Here is a 21,173-nt window from a genome sequence, read left to right as displayed (position 1 = left end):
CAGCTCTGAACTCTAATATGTCGATATGAAGGATCTCCACCTGAGGCGATGTAATGCACACTCCCAATGAGGGGTCCATTTGCTCTGAGCTGTGACATTTTGGGAGTGTGCACCCCAGTCTATCAGGGAGGAGTCTGTAGTGATGATCCTTGTGGGCAGAGACTGAAAAAATGGAACTCCCACAAACACCTTTTTGTGGCCTTTCCACCAATTTAGGGAATTAAGGACCCTCTGAAGTACTGGCACCCACTTGGCTAGACTGTGCTTGTTGGGGACACTGATGCTTCTCAGCCAGGCTTGAAGACACAGAGCGTAGTCTTGCTAAGGGTATCCCAAACATACAGGCTGCTACGTGGTCCAGGACTTGCAGGCTAGCCCTTGCTGTAGCTTGCAGGCTGTATGGTATTGTTGAAACAAGGTTGGACATCGTGACAAATCTGTCTTTGGGCAAGTATGTTCTGGTAGTGGTAGAAAAGCAGAGTGGCGCTGATGAAGTCTATTTGATGAGTGGATGTAAGGGTAGACTTTTCTGCATCGAGAAGGAAGCCGAGTAAGTGGAACAGAAATAGGGCCATACTGGCTGTTGTCTGTACCTTGAGAAATGAGCAACCTTTCAGGAGCCAGCCAGCCAGGTAGGGAAAGATTATTATTCCTATGTGGAGAAGATGGGCTGCAGCAGCCCTTGGGGCAGTGGAAAGGCCAAAGAGTAGGATATTATACTGATAGCGGTCCCTGCCAACCATGAAAAGTCACACGCATCTGGGCGAGGAGTGAGTGACAATATGACAATAAGTATCCTAAAGAGCAAGGGAGACAAACCAATCTCCTAGATCCAGGGAGGGAATTATCACTGCTGGGGTTACCATTCTGAATCACTGAAAGTGAACAAAGGTGTTCAGAGTCCTGGGGTCCAGAATTGGTCTCCAGCCTCCATTTTACCTTGGGACCAGGAAGTACCGAGAATAGAACTCTTTTCTGACAAAGCCCAGTGCAACAGGTTTGATTGCCGTTAGCATTAGGAGGGATTGTACCTCCTGCCTCAAGAGACCCCTGTGAAAAGGGTCCCTGAAGAGGTACGGGGGTGAGGACGGAGGACAGAAAGAAGCTGAACTGGATGAAGTAACCTGTAGAACTCATCTCCAGGATCCATCTGTCTAAGGTGATGAGCTCCCAAAAAGGTAGAAAATGGGAAAGACAATACCCGTAAGGGTGATGGGGGGATAGGTGCAGCATAGGATCTGCAGTGGGAGAGTTTGTGACCCTTGACCAATGGTCAAAGCAGTTGTTTTCAGGGTTTTGCTGACTGTGAGGTTGCTGCAAAAGACAGCCCTTTCTTAGTGAACCTGGGCTTCTTCCGGGGGGTTCAGCTGGTCCTATGCGCTGGTGCTGGATTTGGTGAGACCGTTGAGCTGTCTGCAATCCATGGTATTTTCTGCTTGTCGCAGGTGCTCAGGTGCCCAAAAAACTTATTAGTATTGCCCGGGAGTCTTTAAGAGAACAAAGGGACCAGTCTGTGATGTCACTAAATAACCTGAGGCCCTTGAAGGGAAGGTCTTCAATGGTGTTTTGTACCTCCCGGGGAGGCTAGAGGACTGCAGCCAAAAAGCTTGGCATTTGATTATTGCCGTAGCTACAGAACATGCAGCTGTGTCAGCAACATTGAGAGAGGCCTGGAGGCCTTGACAACCAGGGAGCTGGGCGTGGAGTGAGAGGAAAAAAAACACTCCAAGCTTCTGGGTGGGATGTAGTACTTTTTGTCAGTCCATTTACACACAGGAGGCACAGAAGCTGGAGTTTGCCAAACCGTATGGACGAACACCAGCAGAGCATGGTTGATGGGAAGGTGATTTTGCCCTTAGGATACATGAAGGCTGTCCATTAGGAACTGTTGGGGTTCCCGTATCTCCTCCAACAGAACGTGTAAGGCCTTGAAGTCATCAGCACAGGCTAGTTGGGCAGGAATGACAGCTCATCTGGAGAGGAGGAGGATCTGTGGGAAGGTCGTGTTTCTTCTTCCTCAGCTGGCTTTTGCTCCTGTTTAAGACCCTCCTGTGGAGGAGGACCTAAGAGCGTTGGTGGTTGTTCCTGGTGTATCCTCTTGCAAGACGGGACCCTATAGAAACGGACACCATAAGGGGCCCATGGGTTCCAGTAAGTCCATTGTAGTGGGGCTTAAGGGAAGGTTGCAGGATCTTAACATTGTCATTCTTATCTCTTGCTGGGAGTTTCCTGCCACAGGGTTTACCTCAACGGAGGGAGGCTAGAAATGGAGGAACCTTGAATAGACACCTCTGAATCAGATGAGGTGTCAACCCCCATGTCTATCAGAAGGGCAAGTGGTGCCAGTACTGGTGGTCGAGTTGGTACTGGGGCCCAGAGAGGGTCCTGTAACTGCATCGGTACTGGAGGTCAGTAGTTGGTTGACTAATGAAATGGTACCAGAGAACGTTGTGCGATACCCCGCGGTCTCTGAGTGCTCCATCAAAGGAGTTTTAATCTGCCCTCCCCCTATTTCTTAGGTCTGCTTTAAAACCTGAGCAGGACTTGAGTCTGTCCCAGGTAGCAGAGGAAGCTTGAATGTCTGTTGCTGTGGGGTGGGGGGGGAAATCCTATGGCAGGTCTGGCAGGGTTTGAAGCTTGGGGTCTTTGTGTAACCCATACTCAAGGCCACAGCTCAAGGCCCAGGGGGGGAAACAGGCCCAGATCAGACAAGTGAAATGGGGAAAGGGAACACACCCCTGTCAAAAAAGCACAAACTGTGTTAAATAACTATAAACAAAGAAAATACCAAAGGTTAACAGAGAGTGGTAGCAAACTGCATAGCTAGGTAAGGACACTGCACCGCTCTGTCTCAAGCTGCAGGTGGTTGAGAAGGAACTGGAGTGGCGGCAGGTCCAGCCCCTTCCTATACACCTTCAGACCGGATCACAAGGGTCTTTAGGGTGCAGGCATGGACCTGCAGACATTGCTGACAAAATCTCCAATTAAGAGTGCATGGGCGTGCACATCCAGACACGGAACACTCAGAGGCCTGGTCTACACTACGGGTTTAGGTCGACTTTAGCAGCGTTAAACCGAATTAAGCCTGGACACGTCCACACAACGAGGCCCTTTCTTTCGAATTAAAGGGCCCTTTAAACCGGTTTCTTTACACCACCTCCGACGAGGGGATTAGCGATAAAACCGGCCTTTGCGGGTCGGAATTGGGGTAGTGTGGACGGAATTCGATGTTATTGGCCTCCGGGAGCTATCCCACAGTGCTTCATTGTGACCGCTCTGGACAGCGCTCTCAACTCAGATGCACTGACCAGGTAGACAGGAAAAGACCCGCGAAGGTTTGAATTTCATTTCCTGTTTGCCCAGCGTGGAGAGCACAGGTGACCACGCAGAGCTCATCAGCACAGGTAACCGTCATGGAGTCCTCCCAGGATCGCAAAAGAGCTCCAGCATGGACCGAACGGGAGGTACGAGATCTGCTCGCCATATGGGGAGATGAAGCAGTGATAGCTGAACTCCGTAGCAGTAAAAGAAATGGAAAAGTATTAGAAAAGATCTCCAAGGCCATGAAGGACCGAGGCCATAACAGGGACACACAGCAGTGCCGCGTGAAAATTAAGGAGCTAAGGCAAGCCTACCACAAAGCCAGAGAAGCAAACGGAAGGTCCGGGGCAGAGCCGCAAACTTGCCGCTACTACGCGGAGCTGCATGCGATCCTAGGGGGTGCAGCCACCACTACCCCAACCGTGTGCTATGACTCTCTCACTGGAGAAACACACAGGGAAGACGGTTCGGGGAACGAGGAAGATGACGATGGAGGTACTGTAGGTAGCTCACAGCAGCAAGGAAGCGGAGAAACCGGTTTCCCCAACAGCCAGGATATGTTTGTGACCCTGGACCTGGAACCAGTAACCCCCGAACTCACCCAAGACCCTCAGGGCACACAGGAGACCTCTGGTGAGTGTAACTTTGTAAATATTTGTAAACATTACAAAAAAAAAGCAAGCAAGTCTGTTAACGTGTATGGGGATGGGGCGGAAATCCTCCAGGGACATCTCCAGAAAGCTCTCCTGGTTGAAATGGGGTGATTTTATTAAGGGGGACATTCAGAGGCGCCCGTTCCTGCTCTTCTGACCAGAAATGTTCCCCGCTGTTAACCACGCGGTGGGGGGGAGGGGTGAAGTGATCATCCCAGAGAATCGTGTGTGTGTGTGTGGGGGGGGGTGGTTTACTTGTGTTTGTGCCGCATGTTAACCGGGAAACCGCAGCCCCCTCCTTTTACATTGAAACCCCATTTTAAATGGACAACCCAATTCATCCTTGATATGGGAAATGCGCTGCTGTTTGCAACCTTTCCCGCATGTTAAGAAGGTTAAAAAAGCCAAAACACTGTGGCCTACGATGGCTGCCTGCAAGCCGAAATATGCGACCTTGTAATGAAAGAGTGTACCCATTGTTCCCTAAAATGTGTCCTTTTTAACCACCTCTCCCTTCTCCTCCACCAGCTGCAAATGTTTCTCCTTCGCAGAGGCTCGTGAACATTAGAAAGAGAAAACGTAAGACGAGGGACGAGATGTTCACGGAGCTGCAGATGTCCGCCCAGGCTGATAGAGCACAGCAGAATGCGTGGAGGCAGTCAATGACGGAGATGAGAAAAGCCCAATATGAACGAGAGGAGAGGTGGCGGGCTGAATCGCGGGAAGAACAGAGCAAGTGGCGGGCTGAAGACGATAGGTGGCGTCAGCTTGCAGACAGACGGCAAGAGGCAATGCTCCGTCTGCTGGAGCATCAAAGTGATATGCTCGAGCGTATGGTTGAGTTGCAGGAAAGGCAGCAGGAGCAGAGACCGCCGCTACAGCCCCTGTGTAACCAACAGCCCTCCTCCCCAAGTTCCATAGCCTCCTCACCCAGACGCCCAAGAACACGGTGGGGGGGCCTCCGTCCACCCAGTCACTCCACCCCAGATGATCGCCAAAGCATCAGAAGGCTGGCCTTCAATAAGAGTTAAAGTTTTAAAATGCAGTGTGTCCTTTTCCATCCCTCCTCCCCCACCCATCCCAGGCTACCTTGGCAATTATCCCCCTACCTCTGTAAGGAACTAATAAAGAATGCATGAATGTGAAAAAACAATGACTTTATTGCCTCTGCAAGGGGGAGGGGAGGGTGGGGTGGGGTGGTTGGTTTACAGGGAAGTAGAGTGAACCGGGTCGGGGGGGGGGGGGGTTGGAGGGTTCATCAAGGAGAAACAAACAGAAGTTTCACACAGTAGCCTGGCCAGTCACAAAACTCGTTTTCAAAGCTTCTCTGATGCGCACCGCGCCCTGCTGTGCTCCTCTAACCGCCCTGGTGTCTGGCTGCGCGTAATCAGCGGCCAGGCGAGTTGCCTCAACCTCCCACCCCGCCATAAAGGTCTCCCCCTTACTCTCACAGATATTGTGGAGCGCACAGCAAGCAGCAATAACAATAGGGATATTCTTTTCGCTGAGGTCTGAGCGAGTCAGTAAGCTGCGCCAGCGCGCTTTTAAACGTCCAAATGCACATTCCACCACCATTCGGCACTTGCTCAGCCTGTAGTTGAACAGGTCCTGACTCCTGTCCAGGCTGCCTGTGTACGGCTTCATGAGCCATGGCATTAAGGGGTAGGCTGGGTCCCCAAGGATCACGATAGGCATTTCAACATCCCCAATGGTCACTTTCTGGTCCGGGAAGAAAGTCCCTTCCTCCAGCTTTCGAAACAGAGCAGAGTTCCTGAAGACGCGAGCATCATGTACCTTTCCCGGCCATCCCACGTTGATGTTGGTGAAACGTCCCTTGTGATCCACCAGGGCTTGCAGCAGCATTGAAAAGTACCCCTTGCGGTTTACGTAGTCGGTGGCTTGGTGCTCCGGTGACAAGATAGGGATATGGGTTCCGTCTATGGCCCCGCCACAGTTTGGGAATCCCATTTCAGCAAAACCATCCACTATTGACTGCACGTTGCCCAGAGTCACTACCCTTGCTATCACCAGGTCTTTCATTGCCCTGGCAAATTGGATCACAGCAGCCCCCACCGTAGATTTGCCCACTCCAAATTGATTCCCGACTGACCGGTAGCTGTCTGGCGTTGCAAGCTTCCACAGGGCTATCGCCACTCGCTTCTCAACTGTGAGGGCTGCTCTCATCTTGGTATTCTGGCGCTTCAGGGCAGGGGAAAGCAAGTCACAAAGTTCCATGAAAGTGGCCTTACGCATGCGAAAGTTTCGCAGCCACTGGGAATCGTCCCATACCTGCAGCACGATGCGATCCCACCAGTCTGTGCTTGTTTCCCGGGCCCAGAATCGGCGTTCCACGGTATCAACCTGCCCCAGTGACACCATGATTTCCACATTGCTGGGGCCTGTGCCTTGTGAGAGGTCTATGGCCATGTCAATTTCCTCATCACTCTCGTCGCCGTGCTGCAATCGCCTCCTCGCCTGGTCCGGGTTTCGCCTTGGCATGTTCTGGCTCTGCATATACTCCAGGACAATGCGCGTGGTGTTCATAGTGCTCATAATTGCCGCGGTGATCTGAGCGGGCTCCATGATCCCAGTGCTAGCTATGGCGCCTGGTCAGAAAAAAGGCGCGAAAGTAGTATCTGATGGACCAGGAGAAGGAGGGCGGGAGGGAGGGAGGGAGGGAGGGAGGGCCAAGTGACGACATGGCGTACAGGTACAGGAACAGGGAGAAACACAAACAACTGTCACACAGAATGGTCCCCCCAAAGATTAAACTGGAAACCCTGGGCTTAGCAGGCCGTTGATTTCACGGAGGAAGGGGAAGCAAATGAACACAGAATAAATCTATTTTTTACATCTTAAGGTGGCAGCCGACGCTGCAGCATGAGTGACAGCCATACCAGTATGATGATGATGGGTACCAATCATAATATACCATCATCTGCCAAAAGGCAAGGGGCTGCTGCTGTGTAGCAATGCAGCCCCATGTCTGCCAGCCCCACGTCCGCCAGCACCCAGCATCGCCCTCGGCCTCTTCTGGGTGCTTAGCAGACAATATTGGGCAATTGGCAGAAAATAGTACATTATGACTGGTAACCGTCATCATCGAGACAGTAGCATGTCTGCCCAGGTGGCCATGATTGACAGCCACTCCAGTACGACGACGACGGGTACCAGTCATAATATACCATCGCCTGGAAGGGGCTGGTGCAATGCAGCCCTACGGCTGCCAGCCCCACGGCTATCACTCATGCTACACCGTCTACTGCCAAAAGGCAGTTAGCAGCTGCTGCTGTGTAGCAATGCAGTCCCACGTCTGCCGGCACCCAGAGGACATATGGTGACGGTGAGCTCAGCTGTGCTGAGCGGGCTCCATGTTGTCTGCACAGGTAACCCAGGTAACCCAGGTAAAAAGGCGCGAATCTATTGTCTGCCGTTGCTGTGACGGGGGAGGGAGGGGCCTGACGACATGTACCCAGAACCGCCCGCGACACTGTTTTGCATCATCCGGGCATTGGGATCTCAACCCAGAATTCAAAGAAAAGGCGTGAACCGCTTCGCGGCTCGAGCTGTGGCGCAAACGTAGTATCTGACGGCCTAGGGGAAGGAGGGAGGGGGGCCGAGTGACGACATGGCGTACAGGCACAGGGAATTAAAATAAAGAACGGTGGCTGTGCATCAGGGAGAGACACAAACAACTGTCACAGACTGGTCCCCCCCAAAGATTAAACTGAAAACCCTGGGTTTAGCAGGCCGTTGATTTGACGGAGGGAGGGGGAAGCAAATGAATACAGAGAAAATCTATTTTTTACATCTTAAGACGACGGTGCAGCGTGACTGATAGCCCTCGGCATCTTTCTGGGTGCTTGGCAGCAAATACGGGGCGGTGTATGACGATGGTCTTCAGGCCTATTGCACGAGCTGCTGCTCAGGGAAGACTCTGCTAATGTGCGATGACCCGACTTGTAATAGGCCGGCTAACAGTCATAATACACCATTTACTGCCAAAAGGCAAGCCCCACGGCTGCCAGCACCCAGATCGCCGATGAAGGCTACCAGTCTACTGCACCGTCTACCGCCAAAAGGCAGTTAGCAGCTGCTGCTGTGTAGCAATGCAGTCCCACGTCTGCCGGCACCAAGAGGATATATGGTGACGGTGAGCTCAGCTGTGCTGAGCGGGCTCCATGTTGTCTGCACAGGTAACCCAGGTAACTAACCCAGATAAAAGGGCGCGAATCTATTGTCTGCCGTTGCTGTGACGGGGGAGGGAGGGGCCTGACGACATGTACCCAGAACCGCCCGCGACACTGTTTTGCATCATCCGGGCATTGGGATCTCAACCCAGAATTCCAAGGGGCGGCGGAGACTGCGGGAACTGTGGGATAGCTGTGGGATAGCTACCCATAGTGCAATGCTCCGGAAGTCGACGCTAGCCTCGTACTGTGGACGCGGTCTGCCGACTAGAGCACCTAGAGCATTTTATTGTGTGGACATACACAATCGGCTGTATACAACCGATTTCAATAAAACCGGCTTCTATAAATTCGAACTAATTTCGTAGTGTAGACATACCCAGAGAGACATTAAAGAAGTATTAAACGGTATTTGCGGATGATACCAAACTGGGAGGGATTGCAACTACTTTGGAGGACAGGGTCATAATTCAAAATGATCTGGACAAATTGGAGAAATGGTCTGAGTTAAACAGGATGAAGTTTAACAAAGACAAATGCAAAGTGCTCCACTTAGGAAGGAAAAATCAATTTCACACATACAGAATGGGAAAAGACTGTCTAGGAAGGAGTACGGCAGAAAGGGATCTAGGGGTTATAGTGGACCACAAGCTAAATATGAGTCAACAGTGTGATGCTGTTGCAAAAAAAGCAAACATGATTCTGGGATGCATTAACAGGTGTGTTGTGAGCAAGACACGAGAAGTCATTCTTCCGCTCTACTCTGCTCTGGTTAGGCCTCAGCTGGAGTATTGTGTCCAGTTCTGGGCGCCGCATTTTAAAAAAGATGTGGAGAAATTGGAAAGGGTCCAAAGAAGAGCAACAAGAATGATTAAAGGTCTTGAGAACATGACCTATGAAGGAAGGCTGAAAGAACTGGGTTTGTTTAGTTTGGAAAAGAGAAGACTGAGAGGGGACATGATAGCAGTTTTCAGGTATCTAAAAGGGTGTCATAAGGAGGAGGGAGAGAACTTGTTCACCTTAGCCTCTAAGGATAGAACCAGAAACAATGGGTTTAAACTGCAGCAAGGGAGGTCTAGGTTGGACATTAGGAAAAAGTTCCTAACTGTCAGGGTGGTTAAACACTGGAACAAATTGCCTAGGGAGGTTGTGGAATCTCCGTCTCTGGAGATATTTAAGAGTAGGTTAGATAAATGTCTATCAGGGATGGTCTAGACAGTATTTGGTCCTGCCATGCGGGCAGGGGACTGGACTCGATGACCTCTCGAGGTCCCTTCCAGTCCTATAATCTATGAATCTATGAATAAACGGTCACTTTTGAAAATTTGGCCCTTCATCTCTCCGTGCTTTAGTTTTGCTAGCTATAAAAACAGGAGAGTGGAACCTAAACATCAGTCAATGTCTCTTCAGTGCTTTCAAAATGTAAAGTGCTACCTCACAGCTAAGTATCATTACAGTTTTACGCCAATGGCTGGCTGAAAGCTTATTGTATATTGCTCCATTCCACACAGTCCTTTATAGAAAGACATCAGAGAATTAATTTCTAATAAATCAGCGGGTCTATGCACTATGGTGGCTGGATTCTAAGGGATTCGTTACCCTAGTAATGCTAGTAAAACACAACTGGTTTTGACCACAGCACACATGGGCAGTCTGCTAGAGGTTGCTCCGCATGCCAGTCCCACTGGCTCAGGAAGCTGAGTGAGCACTAGATTTTTTTTTTTTTTTTTTTTTTAACTATAGTGCTGGATTTTGGAGGGCGCTGGTTTTGGCTCTTCCCCTTTGAGCAGAGTACTCACATTACAGCAGTTGAAAGTCATCTGGAGGAAGTCAGGTGGACAATCTCCCACCATGTGCTGAAAGGCATCATAATCTAATCCAAAATTCTGCACAAACAGAAAGAACAAAGAGTGTCCTGATGTATATTTCCCCAACCATCTTCATTTCATGGGTTACTACATACAGTTATCAGGAATAACCATTAACACCACCTCTGCAAGCAGCCACAGGGAAGTGAGCATTTGTGAGAAAACTTCATGCACTACAATGGGCAGACTGAATTTCCCATGGGGATTATCTGCTAGAAAAGGTTTTCAGGAGAATGATTTGACTTCAAAGCCATCATTCTTCCTGAACCGGGTCATAATTCATTACCTTCTAGTTCCAGATTTCTGCACAATTCTAATGTGTATCTATTGTTTTAGTTTACAGCTATTCAAAGCAGGACAGAATTATGAAGGGACCCAGGTGTGACACACTTTGCATGTATGATCACCACTTTTACAAGACTATGATAAATTTTGTACAAAGTATGCCTTGTGAGGTATCATTTGAAAACTCATAACCTACTGAACATTATTGTTCTGATAAAATTAGTGTAGCAGCACTGTATGTAAAGTTATGAGATTTTATGGTATATCATTGCTATAACATGTTCCAAGGTTAGAAAAGCAGCTCAAACCAGTTCCTCGGAGACAGAAGGCTAGTCAGCACCTCAGACAGGTGTCAGCATAATCAAATAGACTATTGCGTGGGAAAATGGCCATTCTTTGTCAGGAAGAAGGGTATGAATGAGAAATTTACATTTTGGCAATGAAACAGCTGGGGGCTCCTGTGTGACAGACTGGCTATCGCCTATACCCCAGCTGGAGGTAATCCTCAAAGAGGAGAGAAAGGTATAAGAATAGAGGACACTCAACACACATCACCTCTCTTCTCCATTCCTCTCTGCTCATGGAAGCAACACCGATCGGAGAAACTGAACTGGGGGAGGGGTCCTGGCTGGGAGGCTTTCAGTCAGTGAAGACTGCAAAAAGCATGAGGTGAGAACAGCCTTTGCTTTGAATACATTTAGCTTGCTAAATTAGTTATTAGTTTGCATTTTATCTTTTATTTTCTTTGTAACTAATACTGACTTTTATGCCTCATTATCTGTAATCACTTAAAATCTCTCTTTCTGTACTTAGTAAACTTGTTTGATCTAAACCAGTGTTTGGATTGAAGTGTTTGGGAACCTCCATTTGGGATAACAAGATTTGTGCATATCCTCTTCTATTATTGAAATGACAGACTTTCTATGAGCTTGTACTGCACAGAAGGAAATAGTGAGGCAGTACAACATGCACATTTCTGGGGAGAAGTCTGAGACTGGGAATGAGTGGTTAGCTAGAACACTCATACAATTCAGCTGGGAGTGATTTTGCATCCTAGAGGCTGTGTGAGCGCAGGCCCAGGAGTGGTTGTTCTCACAGTAAAGCTGTGTAAAAGACACCCCAGATTGGAGATTTGAGGGGCCACAGCTGTCCAGATTGTACCCAAGGGAATGTCACACCATGTTCCATTTGGGACTGGTTGAATGGTTTCAATCAATATTAAAATGAGACTTAACAGATCCCTCAACACCCAATGAAAACTCTAGGGAAGAAGACTGCCCTTTGACACTGCTCTGAACATGTGCTGCTGACTGATCAGTGTCTGTTACTGTCAGGCAAAATAAGACAGGAAGAAAGGGGGAGAGGGAGAATGGAAGTTGTGGGCAGAGGATAGAGAGGAAATAAACGGAAAGGTAAGAAGGGAGAGAGGAGGAGGAAAAAAGCAGCAGCAGCAAGGGCAATAGGACATGGAAACCAGATATTAGAAAGAAAAGGGAGTGAAGTGAACAGTAAAACATAACAGGCCATGAAACAAAGTGCAGAAAAAGAAGAACAGGAAGCCTCTAGAGACAGGGAAAGTCTGGAGGGGGGACACCATGCAGGTAGAGTGAATGAGAGACACAAACAACTGCCAAAACCTGAAAGCTGATCAGGGAAGGGAATTCACCATGTTTAAAATGTTTTGAATCATGTCTATAGGTTTAAAAAGTTAAGGTTATTGGCTTGGTCCAGTTCCAGTGAGGCAAGATATAAAATTAAAAGCACTACTTTTCAGAGTTGGTCCTACCTTTGAGAGCTTTGCAGTACATATTATTCAAGGTGATTTTATGGCACATGCTGCTATGCCATTGATCACATCAGTGGAGAGAACAGTGCACAGTTCGTAGACTAATACAAAGGAGATTTTCACATGCAATGTTGTTCATGTGGTTCTGGGAGCTCTATTCTGTATTATTACAATGTTTTCCCATCATTAGTTCAAACTGTGTAAATGAATTGCATAGTTAGTCTGTGATGAAACCGGAAACTTTAGATTTTCATCACAGCCAACTGATGAAGTGGTCAACTTTGCAAAATTTTGCACTGGGACTAGCTGCAAAATCATCAGATCCCTCAAGGTGTCCCCTTCTGAAGGGAGACAGAAGAAAGGAAAACACTTGCTTCACAATATCTTAAATCCTGAGTGGTTATCAATTTTTTGAACTGGAGAAGGGGGAGGGAATTTCACATCAGCCCAAAGAAGACGACCAAAAACTACTCAACAGATGGGTTCTGACCTAAACCAACTGAAGTCAATGGGAGCATTTGCACGGACTTCAAAAGGATTCTGGATCAGGTTCATGGTGCTTAATACAATATAAACTAAAATAGAGCTGGGTCAAAATGTGTACCATGGCCACTTGTTTAATAAAGAGGAGTGGCCCACAGAGAATGCTGGTCCCAGCATGCAGCATTCCATATTGGTCCATAATGGAGCGCTGCTTGCTGAAACTAGCAGACTCTTCAAGCTGCCCCTCTGTATTAAACAGGAAGGTGGCTGCAATCTGTTCCATGTTATGCCAATTAGATGCAGCTCTTGGGCTTCTGGCAAGTTTCCAATGCAATCTTCAGTTGGAGGAGGTTGAGTAACCCTGTGCTAAAAATGTGGTCTCAGTGCCATTCTCTGCAAGAAGCTCTGCCAAAGGACAGATGCTTTGTCAGAGGCCCCCTTAACGGTAACAGCCATTCATCATGCCTTTGGCAGCCATGCTGCAATTATTAATGACCAAACATCACTCATGAGCATTCCCCACCTCCCACAGGCCTTATACATGCTCACCACTTACCTCTGTGCGAGGGAGATAGTCAGGATCTGCCTGTATCCTGGCTATAATCTCACAGAGAATTATACCGTAGGAGAACACATCCGCCTGAGAGAGAGGAAAAAATAACCACATGGCTTAATTATGAACACTCAGCCTTCTTATCTGCCACTAGGTTTCTCCTGACCACAGGGTGATTTTCAAAGGCTGTCCAGAGCAGCCATCCACCCCCAGAGCCCCACGACGAATAACTGTCAGTAACATTTCCCGCATTTTCATTTAGTGGAAACATGTTCACAGTGCAGTTATAATAAAATTCCTGCACTGGAGTGTTACATTTTACTTCAGACACTGCTGCGCTGGCAGTGTAAAGACAAATGAAATCCTGCTCCCCTTTCCCGATGCAGTGTTCAGTCACAAGACAGACTCATTTATCACTTGCTCTCAGGGAGTCAGAGTTTCACAGATTCTTGCCATCTGGCATTTGCCCAAGTTATTAAACTTGAGCAAATATTAAAGCCAGGTCTACAGAGCAGTAGCAGGGCGTCCCCCTCAGGGATCAAGGCATACTTAGGTGACACTTAGCCCTGCCCTGGTCTACAATACAAATGTATGTCGGTATAACTACATCGCTCAGGGGTGTGGAAATCCACATTGCTGAGTGACATAACTATGCCGACCTAACCCCTGGCTTCTGCTCTCGACACAGCTACCGCCTCTCAGGGAGGTGGAGTACCTCTGCTGATGGAGCAGGTCTCCTGTTTGCGTAGGGAGCGTCTTCACTAAGCGCTCCAGTGGCGCAGCTGCATTGGTGGGAAGGCTAACTTACAACTGCTTCTCCTTTAGACCTTTATGCCCCAAGGAAATCGGGTAAAGTGACATTCTTAGGCTACGTCGACACTACCACTTGTCAGCAAAACTCATGTCACTCAGGGGTGTGAATATTCCACACCCCTCAGAGATGTAAGTTACAGCGACTTAAGTGCACATGTGCACAAGTGCTATGTTGGTGGGAGAAGTTCATCAACATAGCTTTGGCCGCACACTGAAGTGGTTTTTTTTATGACGGGAGAGCTCTTTCCTGTTGGCATACAGCGTCTTCACCAGACGCGCTGCAGCGCCGCAGCTGTATCAGTACAGCTGCACCACTGCAGCGCAGTGTGTGTAGACATGACCTAAATTAGAAATGAAGGGCCCAAACACAAGTTAAATAGCTGGAATTTTGATAATGCTTTGATGTGCTAATGTCTGTGCAGCTGCTTCAGTTCTGCAAACTCCAGCTGGAGGACACAAGACACACTGGTGTTGAATGCTGGCAGAGTGTGGACTTTACCACAGAGAGTGGCACTCACGGGAGGGAGATCAGCTAACAGCTAGCAAGAGTCTCTGGGATGCCAAGTGGATAAAGCTGCATTAAGCAGAGCTTGACTGAAAATATTGTTTTCTAGGTCCGTCACCTCTTCTCCACTGCTCTCCTTTGACAGAGCCATTTCTCAATGCCTCGAAAGAAGGGAACGTAAAAGCGTTTTCCCTAGCAGTTTGATCTGGGCATGTCACATGTAGAAATTCTACCCTAAAATGTGGATCTTTTATTTTTCAATTCAAAAATAATTGCATAAGTCCACAAGGACCACTTAATTCTATCTAGGTTTCTACTGAGCTATAGTCAGAATCGGTCCCCTCGCGTCAAGTGTAGAAAACATTCTTTCTTCAGAATCCTTTATGACAAACTCTGCTAAGGAAAAGTGCAGTAAGGCACAGTGGCAGGACAACTTTAAAGCTCATGATATTCCCAAACCTCCAAGGCTGCACTGAAAAGAAACAGTCAATATCCACGCCTCAAACATACCCACCTTTTCATTATAAGGCTCATCTCTGAGAACTTCAGGTGCCATCCAGAAGGGTGAGCCTACCACTGGAAGCTTCTCACTTTCCACATTCAAGACGGGTGGGGGAGGCAGAGAGAGAGAGAAAATTACTCAGCAAATACAAGATTGAAACATTTTATGAGCAGCTTTCAGCATAGAAAAGGCAGTGTGAGTGGTTTCCATATAATTCATTTTGGATTCTACTCTTTTGTACATGGAAAGGATCTGAGAGTCCAGGGAAGGTATATGAAGGAGCAGGCTGTTGCAATTCGCTGAAACAAGTTTTATTTATTTCATTTTCTGTAAGCCCCCTCCATAGCTCTAAACCCTATAGCCATAAGTCTTTGGACACCCTCAGCATCCAAGCTGTTAGCAGAGTAGGTCCCTTGACCTATGCTGAGGCTCACAGAGATCTTTATTTTCAAGTACATTTTTAAGGAGGGAAAGACATTTTCCTTGTGTTAGAGAGCTCTCCAATCACATGTGAGCAGTTCTGAAAGGTATTCCTCCTGGGAAGTCTTATCCCTGACAATGTGATGACAGGCTGTCAAGATTCAGAAAGATTCTGCTCACCAGTCAGAAAGAAGTCAGTCTGGTCTGAGGCCCCCCACACAATAAATAGAAACAAAAACCTTGAAAGGTGACTTGCAAATTTTATTAAAAATTTTCAAAAATTCACTAAGTAAGGTTATCTGGCGAATTCCCCACTGAGCCAAACCTAAGAGAAGCAGTCAATACAGAGATGATTTGTATTAATCTGATCTACAATATCTCCATACATTTGGAAACTGCAGTCTTGTTCACGAACACATACAGCAGCAGTGCCAAGCTTGCTGCAACGTTGATTTTCAAGGACCACCTCTAAAAACTGAGCCTCTGAGATTAGTGGTATCTACATTCTATGACACAGTCCCTTGAGTCCGAGGGCAGAGCGGTCAGCAAATTGGACATTACATGGCTGCACTTTTCAAATTTGAAAACTAAAGTTTGAATTAAAAATGAATAATGCAGTCAATACAGTAGCTCTTGTGTTATTTATTTTGATACTAAGTTACATTTATTTTAAGCTGTTCCTACATTCTTGGTTTCCAGTGTATCTCAAAAATGTGTGTTGAAAATGCATCACTGTACTACCAACTTTGTAAGAGAAGGAGAAGCTGGAAGTTTTGGTGACTTGGTAATAGACTGCTCAGGCTTTTGGCACCCGAAAGAATTGGAGGTTGTGAGGGATTGAGAAATAAATTCAGCAGGAACATCCTGTATTTATCAATAGTAGAAAAAGTTAGTGTTTCAGAGTCAGCATCCCATTGAGATGAATGGGGAGCTTCACAACTCCCTGAGCTATCATTTTAGATTGTTTGCAGTCTCAGTAAAACAATACTGTATTGTTCATGTTCCTGATGTTTTCCTGACAGTCATATAGGCTAGAAACTATTTTAATTAGAACTTAGATTCTGAGGCATAATTTTTTGACAAATTCCATGACCCCAGAATCCTGAATACACAGGATTATATACAGATAGGGCGAATAGCTTAATCAAATCCCTGGCTTCTATACTGGATGGGTAAAAAAAAAAACAGCCAGCTGCCAATTGTGATGGTGTTTTGTGAGATTCAGTCACTTGTTCATTCCTCAAATGGATGGAGATCATCATCTCATTCCACAATAGACCCATCAGACAGTAATACCTCTTACAACCCTGAATTTCAACTACTAGACCAGAGGTGAAAGAGGCCTGTACTTTAATGTTTTTGAACACTGGCTGTGAAACCAAGAAGCAGCTAATTAAAAATATCTGGAATCACTAAAGCGAGGATTCAGTATAAATCACCCAGATTCAGAATAATAGACAGTTCTTCACAAAAATCAATCAATCAATCTAACTTGCTTTGGAGACCTATTGAAATGCCTGGTCGAGCTCTCTGATCATTGGAGCATTGAAAGAAACAGTGCCACTATCAAAGTCTATAGCTGACAATGATAATTAAGAGCTTGGAGTGGTTGCCCATCTCCATTTAGCTTGTAGCTCCAGACTGAAATCAGAGGTTGTTTTCTGTGAGTTACAGCAAAGTGTAACGACCCTCAGGCATTCAGCTCCATAGATCATATAACTGCAGCACACTTACTCTTCATCTGGATTAGTACTGAAGAATCCACATACCTGCAATCAGGGATTTTCTCAGCTAAACCAAAGTCTCCCACCACTGCCGAGTAACCGTTCTCATCATGCTTTATTAAACAGTTCTGAATTTAAAGAGAAAGGAGGAAAGTTTAAAATATTGTCTGGGTTTGAAATTCCATACTGTTTTCAAATTTGGAGCAAGATTTTTAAAGCTTGTTTTAAAGATATTCATTTATGGGAGACTTTTGTTTGTACCCAACGACACACAAACACCAAAGTCAGGCATGTGCCCGTCAAAGATTCAGTTGATGCAACCAGTTTTATATTTTGTTAATAATCCACTCAAATTTGCTGAGGCAACAGAAAACCAGAGGCAGCAAGTATCTAGGCTTCAGCAAGAGCTAAAATGATTTCGTCCCTGAACTGGTAAAACCTGAAATAAACACTGCTCAACAAGACTGAGATTCTCTATGGGGTATGAACACAGTACACCAATTAGTAGGATTTACAGTACATGAGGAAAAGCATGACCTTTAAATATGTTCATACTGTAATTTTGCTACATTAACCATTTACAAAATTGTATTTTAAAGGTACTTGTTGATTTACACTAACAGTTTCCGGTAGAAAATAAGCTACAGGAAACTGAATGTGCTGCTAAGTCTCAAATTAAGTCACATACATAGTCCCACTGCACATTTAAAGGATGTAGTTGGTAGGAAATAGCTAATCAGAGACTTAGCATCTTTTCCTTTCTAAGGCCCCCATTCAGCAAAACATTTAAGCATGTGCTTAGCTGACTCAGGACCCGTAGCATCGGTGCACAGGCAGTGTTTTGGGGGCGAAAATGAATGAGAGGATCAGTGCAAGATATCGTCCTCCTCACTGAAAGAATTGGCAGCTGGTTTCTGTTTTTCCTGGGTTTCTTTGACCTCCTCATTTTGCCCTGCTCCCTGCAGAAGAATTCATTCCACTTCTGCATTCCTTTCTCCGTGCCGCCCACAGAAAGATACACTGGGCAGTGATAGCTAGCAATGCCTCTGCAGACTTCCCCAGGGTGGCACCCTACAATATCAGCCAGCATCAGGAAACTCAGTTTGCTAGCTTTATAGTGCTTGGATGCACAAAAACTCCTCACCAATCCCCACTGGGTTAGCTTGTCGGAGTGAAGCAACTGCTGAGGATAGTGATGCTCATGTCTGAAGGCTCATGTCCAGGTCACCATTGATTACATATCCAGAGCTGACTCTAGTCCAGCCCATAAAGTAAATACATTTTTCCTCCTTCGGATTAAAAGGTTAAGTATGCTGCATGCAAACTTGCGAAAATGCTGAACGGTACCTTAGATTCCTAGTTCCAAAGTTCTATTTGTTTAATGTGACTAAACTATAATAAATAAAGTTCACTTTGGGATTCATAAATTTTTTACAAGGGTAAGTGAACCACACTGACCCGAAGTGCACTTCAGTGTCTCAGTTATGGCCTTTGTTATCTCCTATCAAAGAACACATTCATTCAGCTTGCCAATGTTTAAGCATTTGTTCATTGTAAAATGCATTTAAATCCTAGAGGGATAAAACATTTCTCAACTCTTACTGTAAAGGTTCAAACTGAGGTGGCATTTCATTGTATTCTGTACAGAAATAAGCATGTGCCGACACTAGAAAGTTCACCAGTACAATTCTTTCCCATGGTAGATGCAGTGAAATGTAATGTTTTAAATTTTATTAAATATTCAAAGACCAAATTTCAAAAAGAAGGTCAGGTTTAAAAAAAAATCATTCTATAAATTCCAACAAGTCTTCTAACCCCTTCAATTATTCATATTAATGGAATTTTTAAAATCTAGTTTTTACTTCTTGCCATTAATACTGTTTTTTTTTTTTTTCTTTTTGTATTTCACTCAATTTGGTCAGCAAGAATGGATTAATTTGTTTCACCTTCTGGCTTTCATGCACTAGCACAATGCTCCAAAGTTTGGTTTACAAACACTGCAGGGAACATGCAATCCAAATAAAAACCGTTTTCATTGGAATTAAAAATATATGGAAACATTTCTACCGGGTTTAGGTTTTGCAAAACCTTATTTTTACAAAAAGCAACAGTGGGCCTATGCCAATATGACAGAGTGATCTTGTAATTCCTCAATGCCCTGGTCACAACCTGTCCCTATGCCAGCAATATATACCAACTCTCAGTCTAAAGAAATTACTTAGTGAAGATGTATGGCATTTTTATCAACCGCAGCTCCCAAGTGCAACATTAAACTATTGCCAATTAATAATCCACATGTGTAATACATAATCTGATAAATGTAACAGCATAGCTCCCAGCTGATGTTTGCTTACAGCTGTAAACTCAAGGATATGTGGGAGAATCTGCGAAACTTGCAAACTGGGTTCTCTGAGGCAAAGGGCGGCTTGAGTGGGCCTTTTAAGAAGGCCACAGTATGCCACACTAGCAGCACCTCTCAGCTCTGTGTTTGATAGTTTTGCCAGTGAGCTCTTACATAATCCCAGAAGACAGCGGGAGCAGTCTGAGGCCTCAGATTTTACCTACAAAGCATTTATCATCAACTGTGCTGCCACATTGTGTTGCTCAGGGTTAAATCCAGGAGGACATCTGGACTCCTAAATTTCCTTGCTTTTGTTGGTGGAAGTCTGAGACCTTGTCTAGCTGGGAAAGCTGCCCTGGTAGAACCTGAGGTGTGAATTTAAACAGAGAGAGGGTATAACTACACTGCACAAAGGTGTGTTAAAATACCAGTGAAGGCGAGGCAACTCAACTTTTAACTTGAGTTAGCAGTCCAAGTTCAAGAATAGAGGACTGCCAGGATTGTACTCAAACTGCTTACCCAAGTTAAAAGCTGAGTTGCTGTGTCTTCAACTGTTATTTTAACCCAAGTTCTCTCAACTCGGGTTAGTCCACACCTTTTTTTTGCAGTGTAGACATACTATAGTTAAACCCATAGGGACACACTTATTTCTGTACAAAAGTGGCTTTTTTGGTTTTGCTTAAGTCAATTGGGAACAGGTGAAATATGACACTCAACCCAAATAAGGGTGTCCCTTCAGAGGTTTTACATTAGTTTAATTAAAGTGATTAATTAAATCTGTGCAAGTTTGTATGTAGGCAAGCCTTGAGAGTCTTCAAACCCCACCTATAGTGAAAACCTGGACCCACTGAAGTCAATGGGACCAGGATTTCACCCCTAGAGCTTCCTGGATTCAGGTCAAACAATAGAACAATTTTCTGAAAAAACAGCATTCCACGCTGATGTGCTTCACTCTATGAAGTGATACTTGGGTCCAGACCTCAAATAAGGTTTTAGGAATATTCTCAGCACCACTGAATTCATCTTCATCCTCCAAGCTTCACTGGAACTGGTATGCTGCAGTGTCAGTCCACAGCATGGGCAAGATAGTTAATGGACCTCTGATGCAATTATTGAAAAGTCTCCTGCCGGTCCCACAATAAAAAATAAGGATGATAGGCGCTGCACTCAGAGTGCACATCACTATGCATGCACTCTCAACTTCCAAATTAACTTAAGATAAACACAAAAGATAGGTATTAAAAGGGGAAAAGTCTGTATTATGGGGGGCTAACAAGTGGAAAAGTGACTAAATTAATAGAGAAACTATTGAGTAAAGAGAGTGCAGCACACAGAGTACAGTTACCCTAACACCTGACCAAGCTGACACTGCTCGGGTTCTGGAGAAGGGAAAGAAAAGCAATTACATCAGTGAGAAGAACTTTTATGCCAAGTTCCACTAATGATATACAGAGTTCAAACCCGTCTGATGGAAAGGCTGACAGCAGGAATGGCCGATGAAATAAAATGCCAGGCTGCTTTACAATATGGCCTTTGAGAAAGCTCTTCCAACCTACCACTGGACTATTTGTGTAAGACGCAATGCAATAAAACATGAATTCTCTAGGCTTTCTTGTGGGACACCTCCATAAAGAGGCTCACTGTTTCTTTTGGAGGTTTACACAACCCAACACCACCATATCTGACTTTTTTTTTTTTTTTTTTAAATGGAGAGACTTCAGTCCTTGCT

At 45.8% G+C, this 21,173-nt stretch overlaps 1 protein-coding gene across 2 annotated transcripts in view; it reads right to left on the bottom strand.

Annotated features, from left to right (window-relative positions):
- TESK2 (testis associated actin remodelling kinase 2) overlaps window positions 1-21,173 on the bottom strand; it is a 113,081-nt gene that overhangs the window by 12,535 nt on the left and 79,373 nt on the right. For both annotated transcript variants that reach the window (XM_054036893.1, XM_054036894.1), the window contains 4 exons: window positions 17,149-17,231; window positions 14,972-15,047; window positions 13,143-13,226; window positions 9,964-10,050 (listed from right to left, as the gene is read on the bottom strand). In XM_054036893.1, the coding sequence (XP_053892868.1) occupies window positions 9,964-10,050; window positions 13,143-13,226; window positions 14,972-15,047; window positions 17,149-17,231 (330 nt within the window). The remainder of the gene's footprint in view (window positions 1-9,963; window positions 10,051-13,142; window positions 13,227-14,971; window positions 15,048-17,148; window positions 17,232-21,173) is intronic.

Source organism: Malaclemys terrapin, chromosome 8 (genome assembly GCF_027887155.1).
Source record: "Malaclemys terrapin pileata isolate rMalTer1 chromosome 8, rMalTer1.hap1, whole genome shotgun sequence".
Classification (NCBI taxonomy): Eukaryota; Metazoa; Chordata; order Testudines; family Emydidae; genus Malaclemys; species Malaclemys terrapin.
The sequence above is the reverse complement of the archived record's forward strand: the minus strand, read 5'-3'. Positions and strand labels throughout refer to the sequence as shown.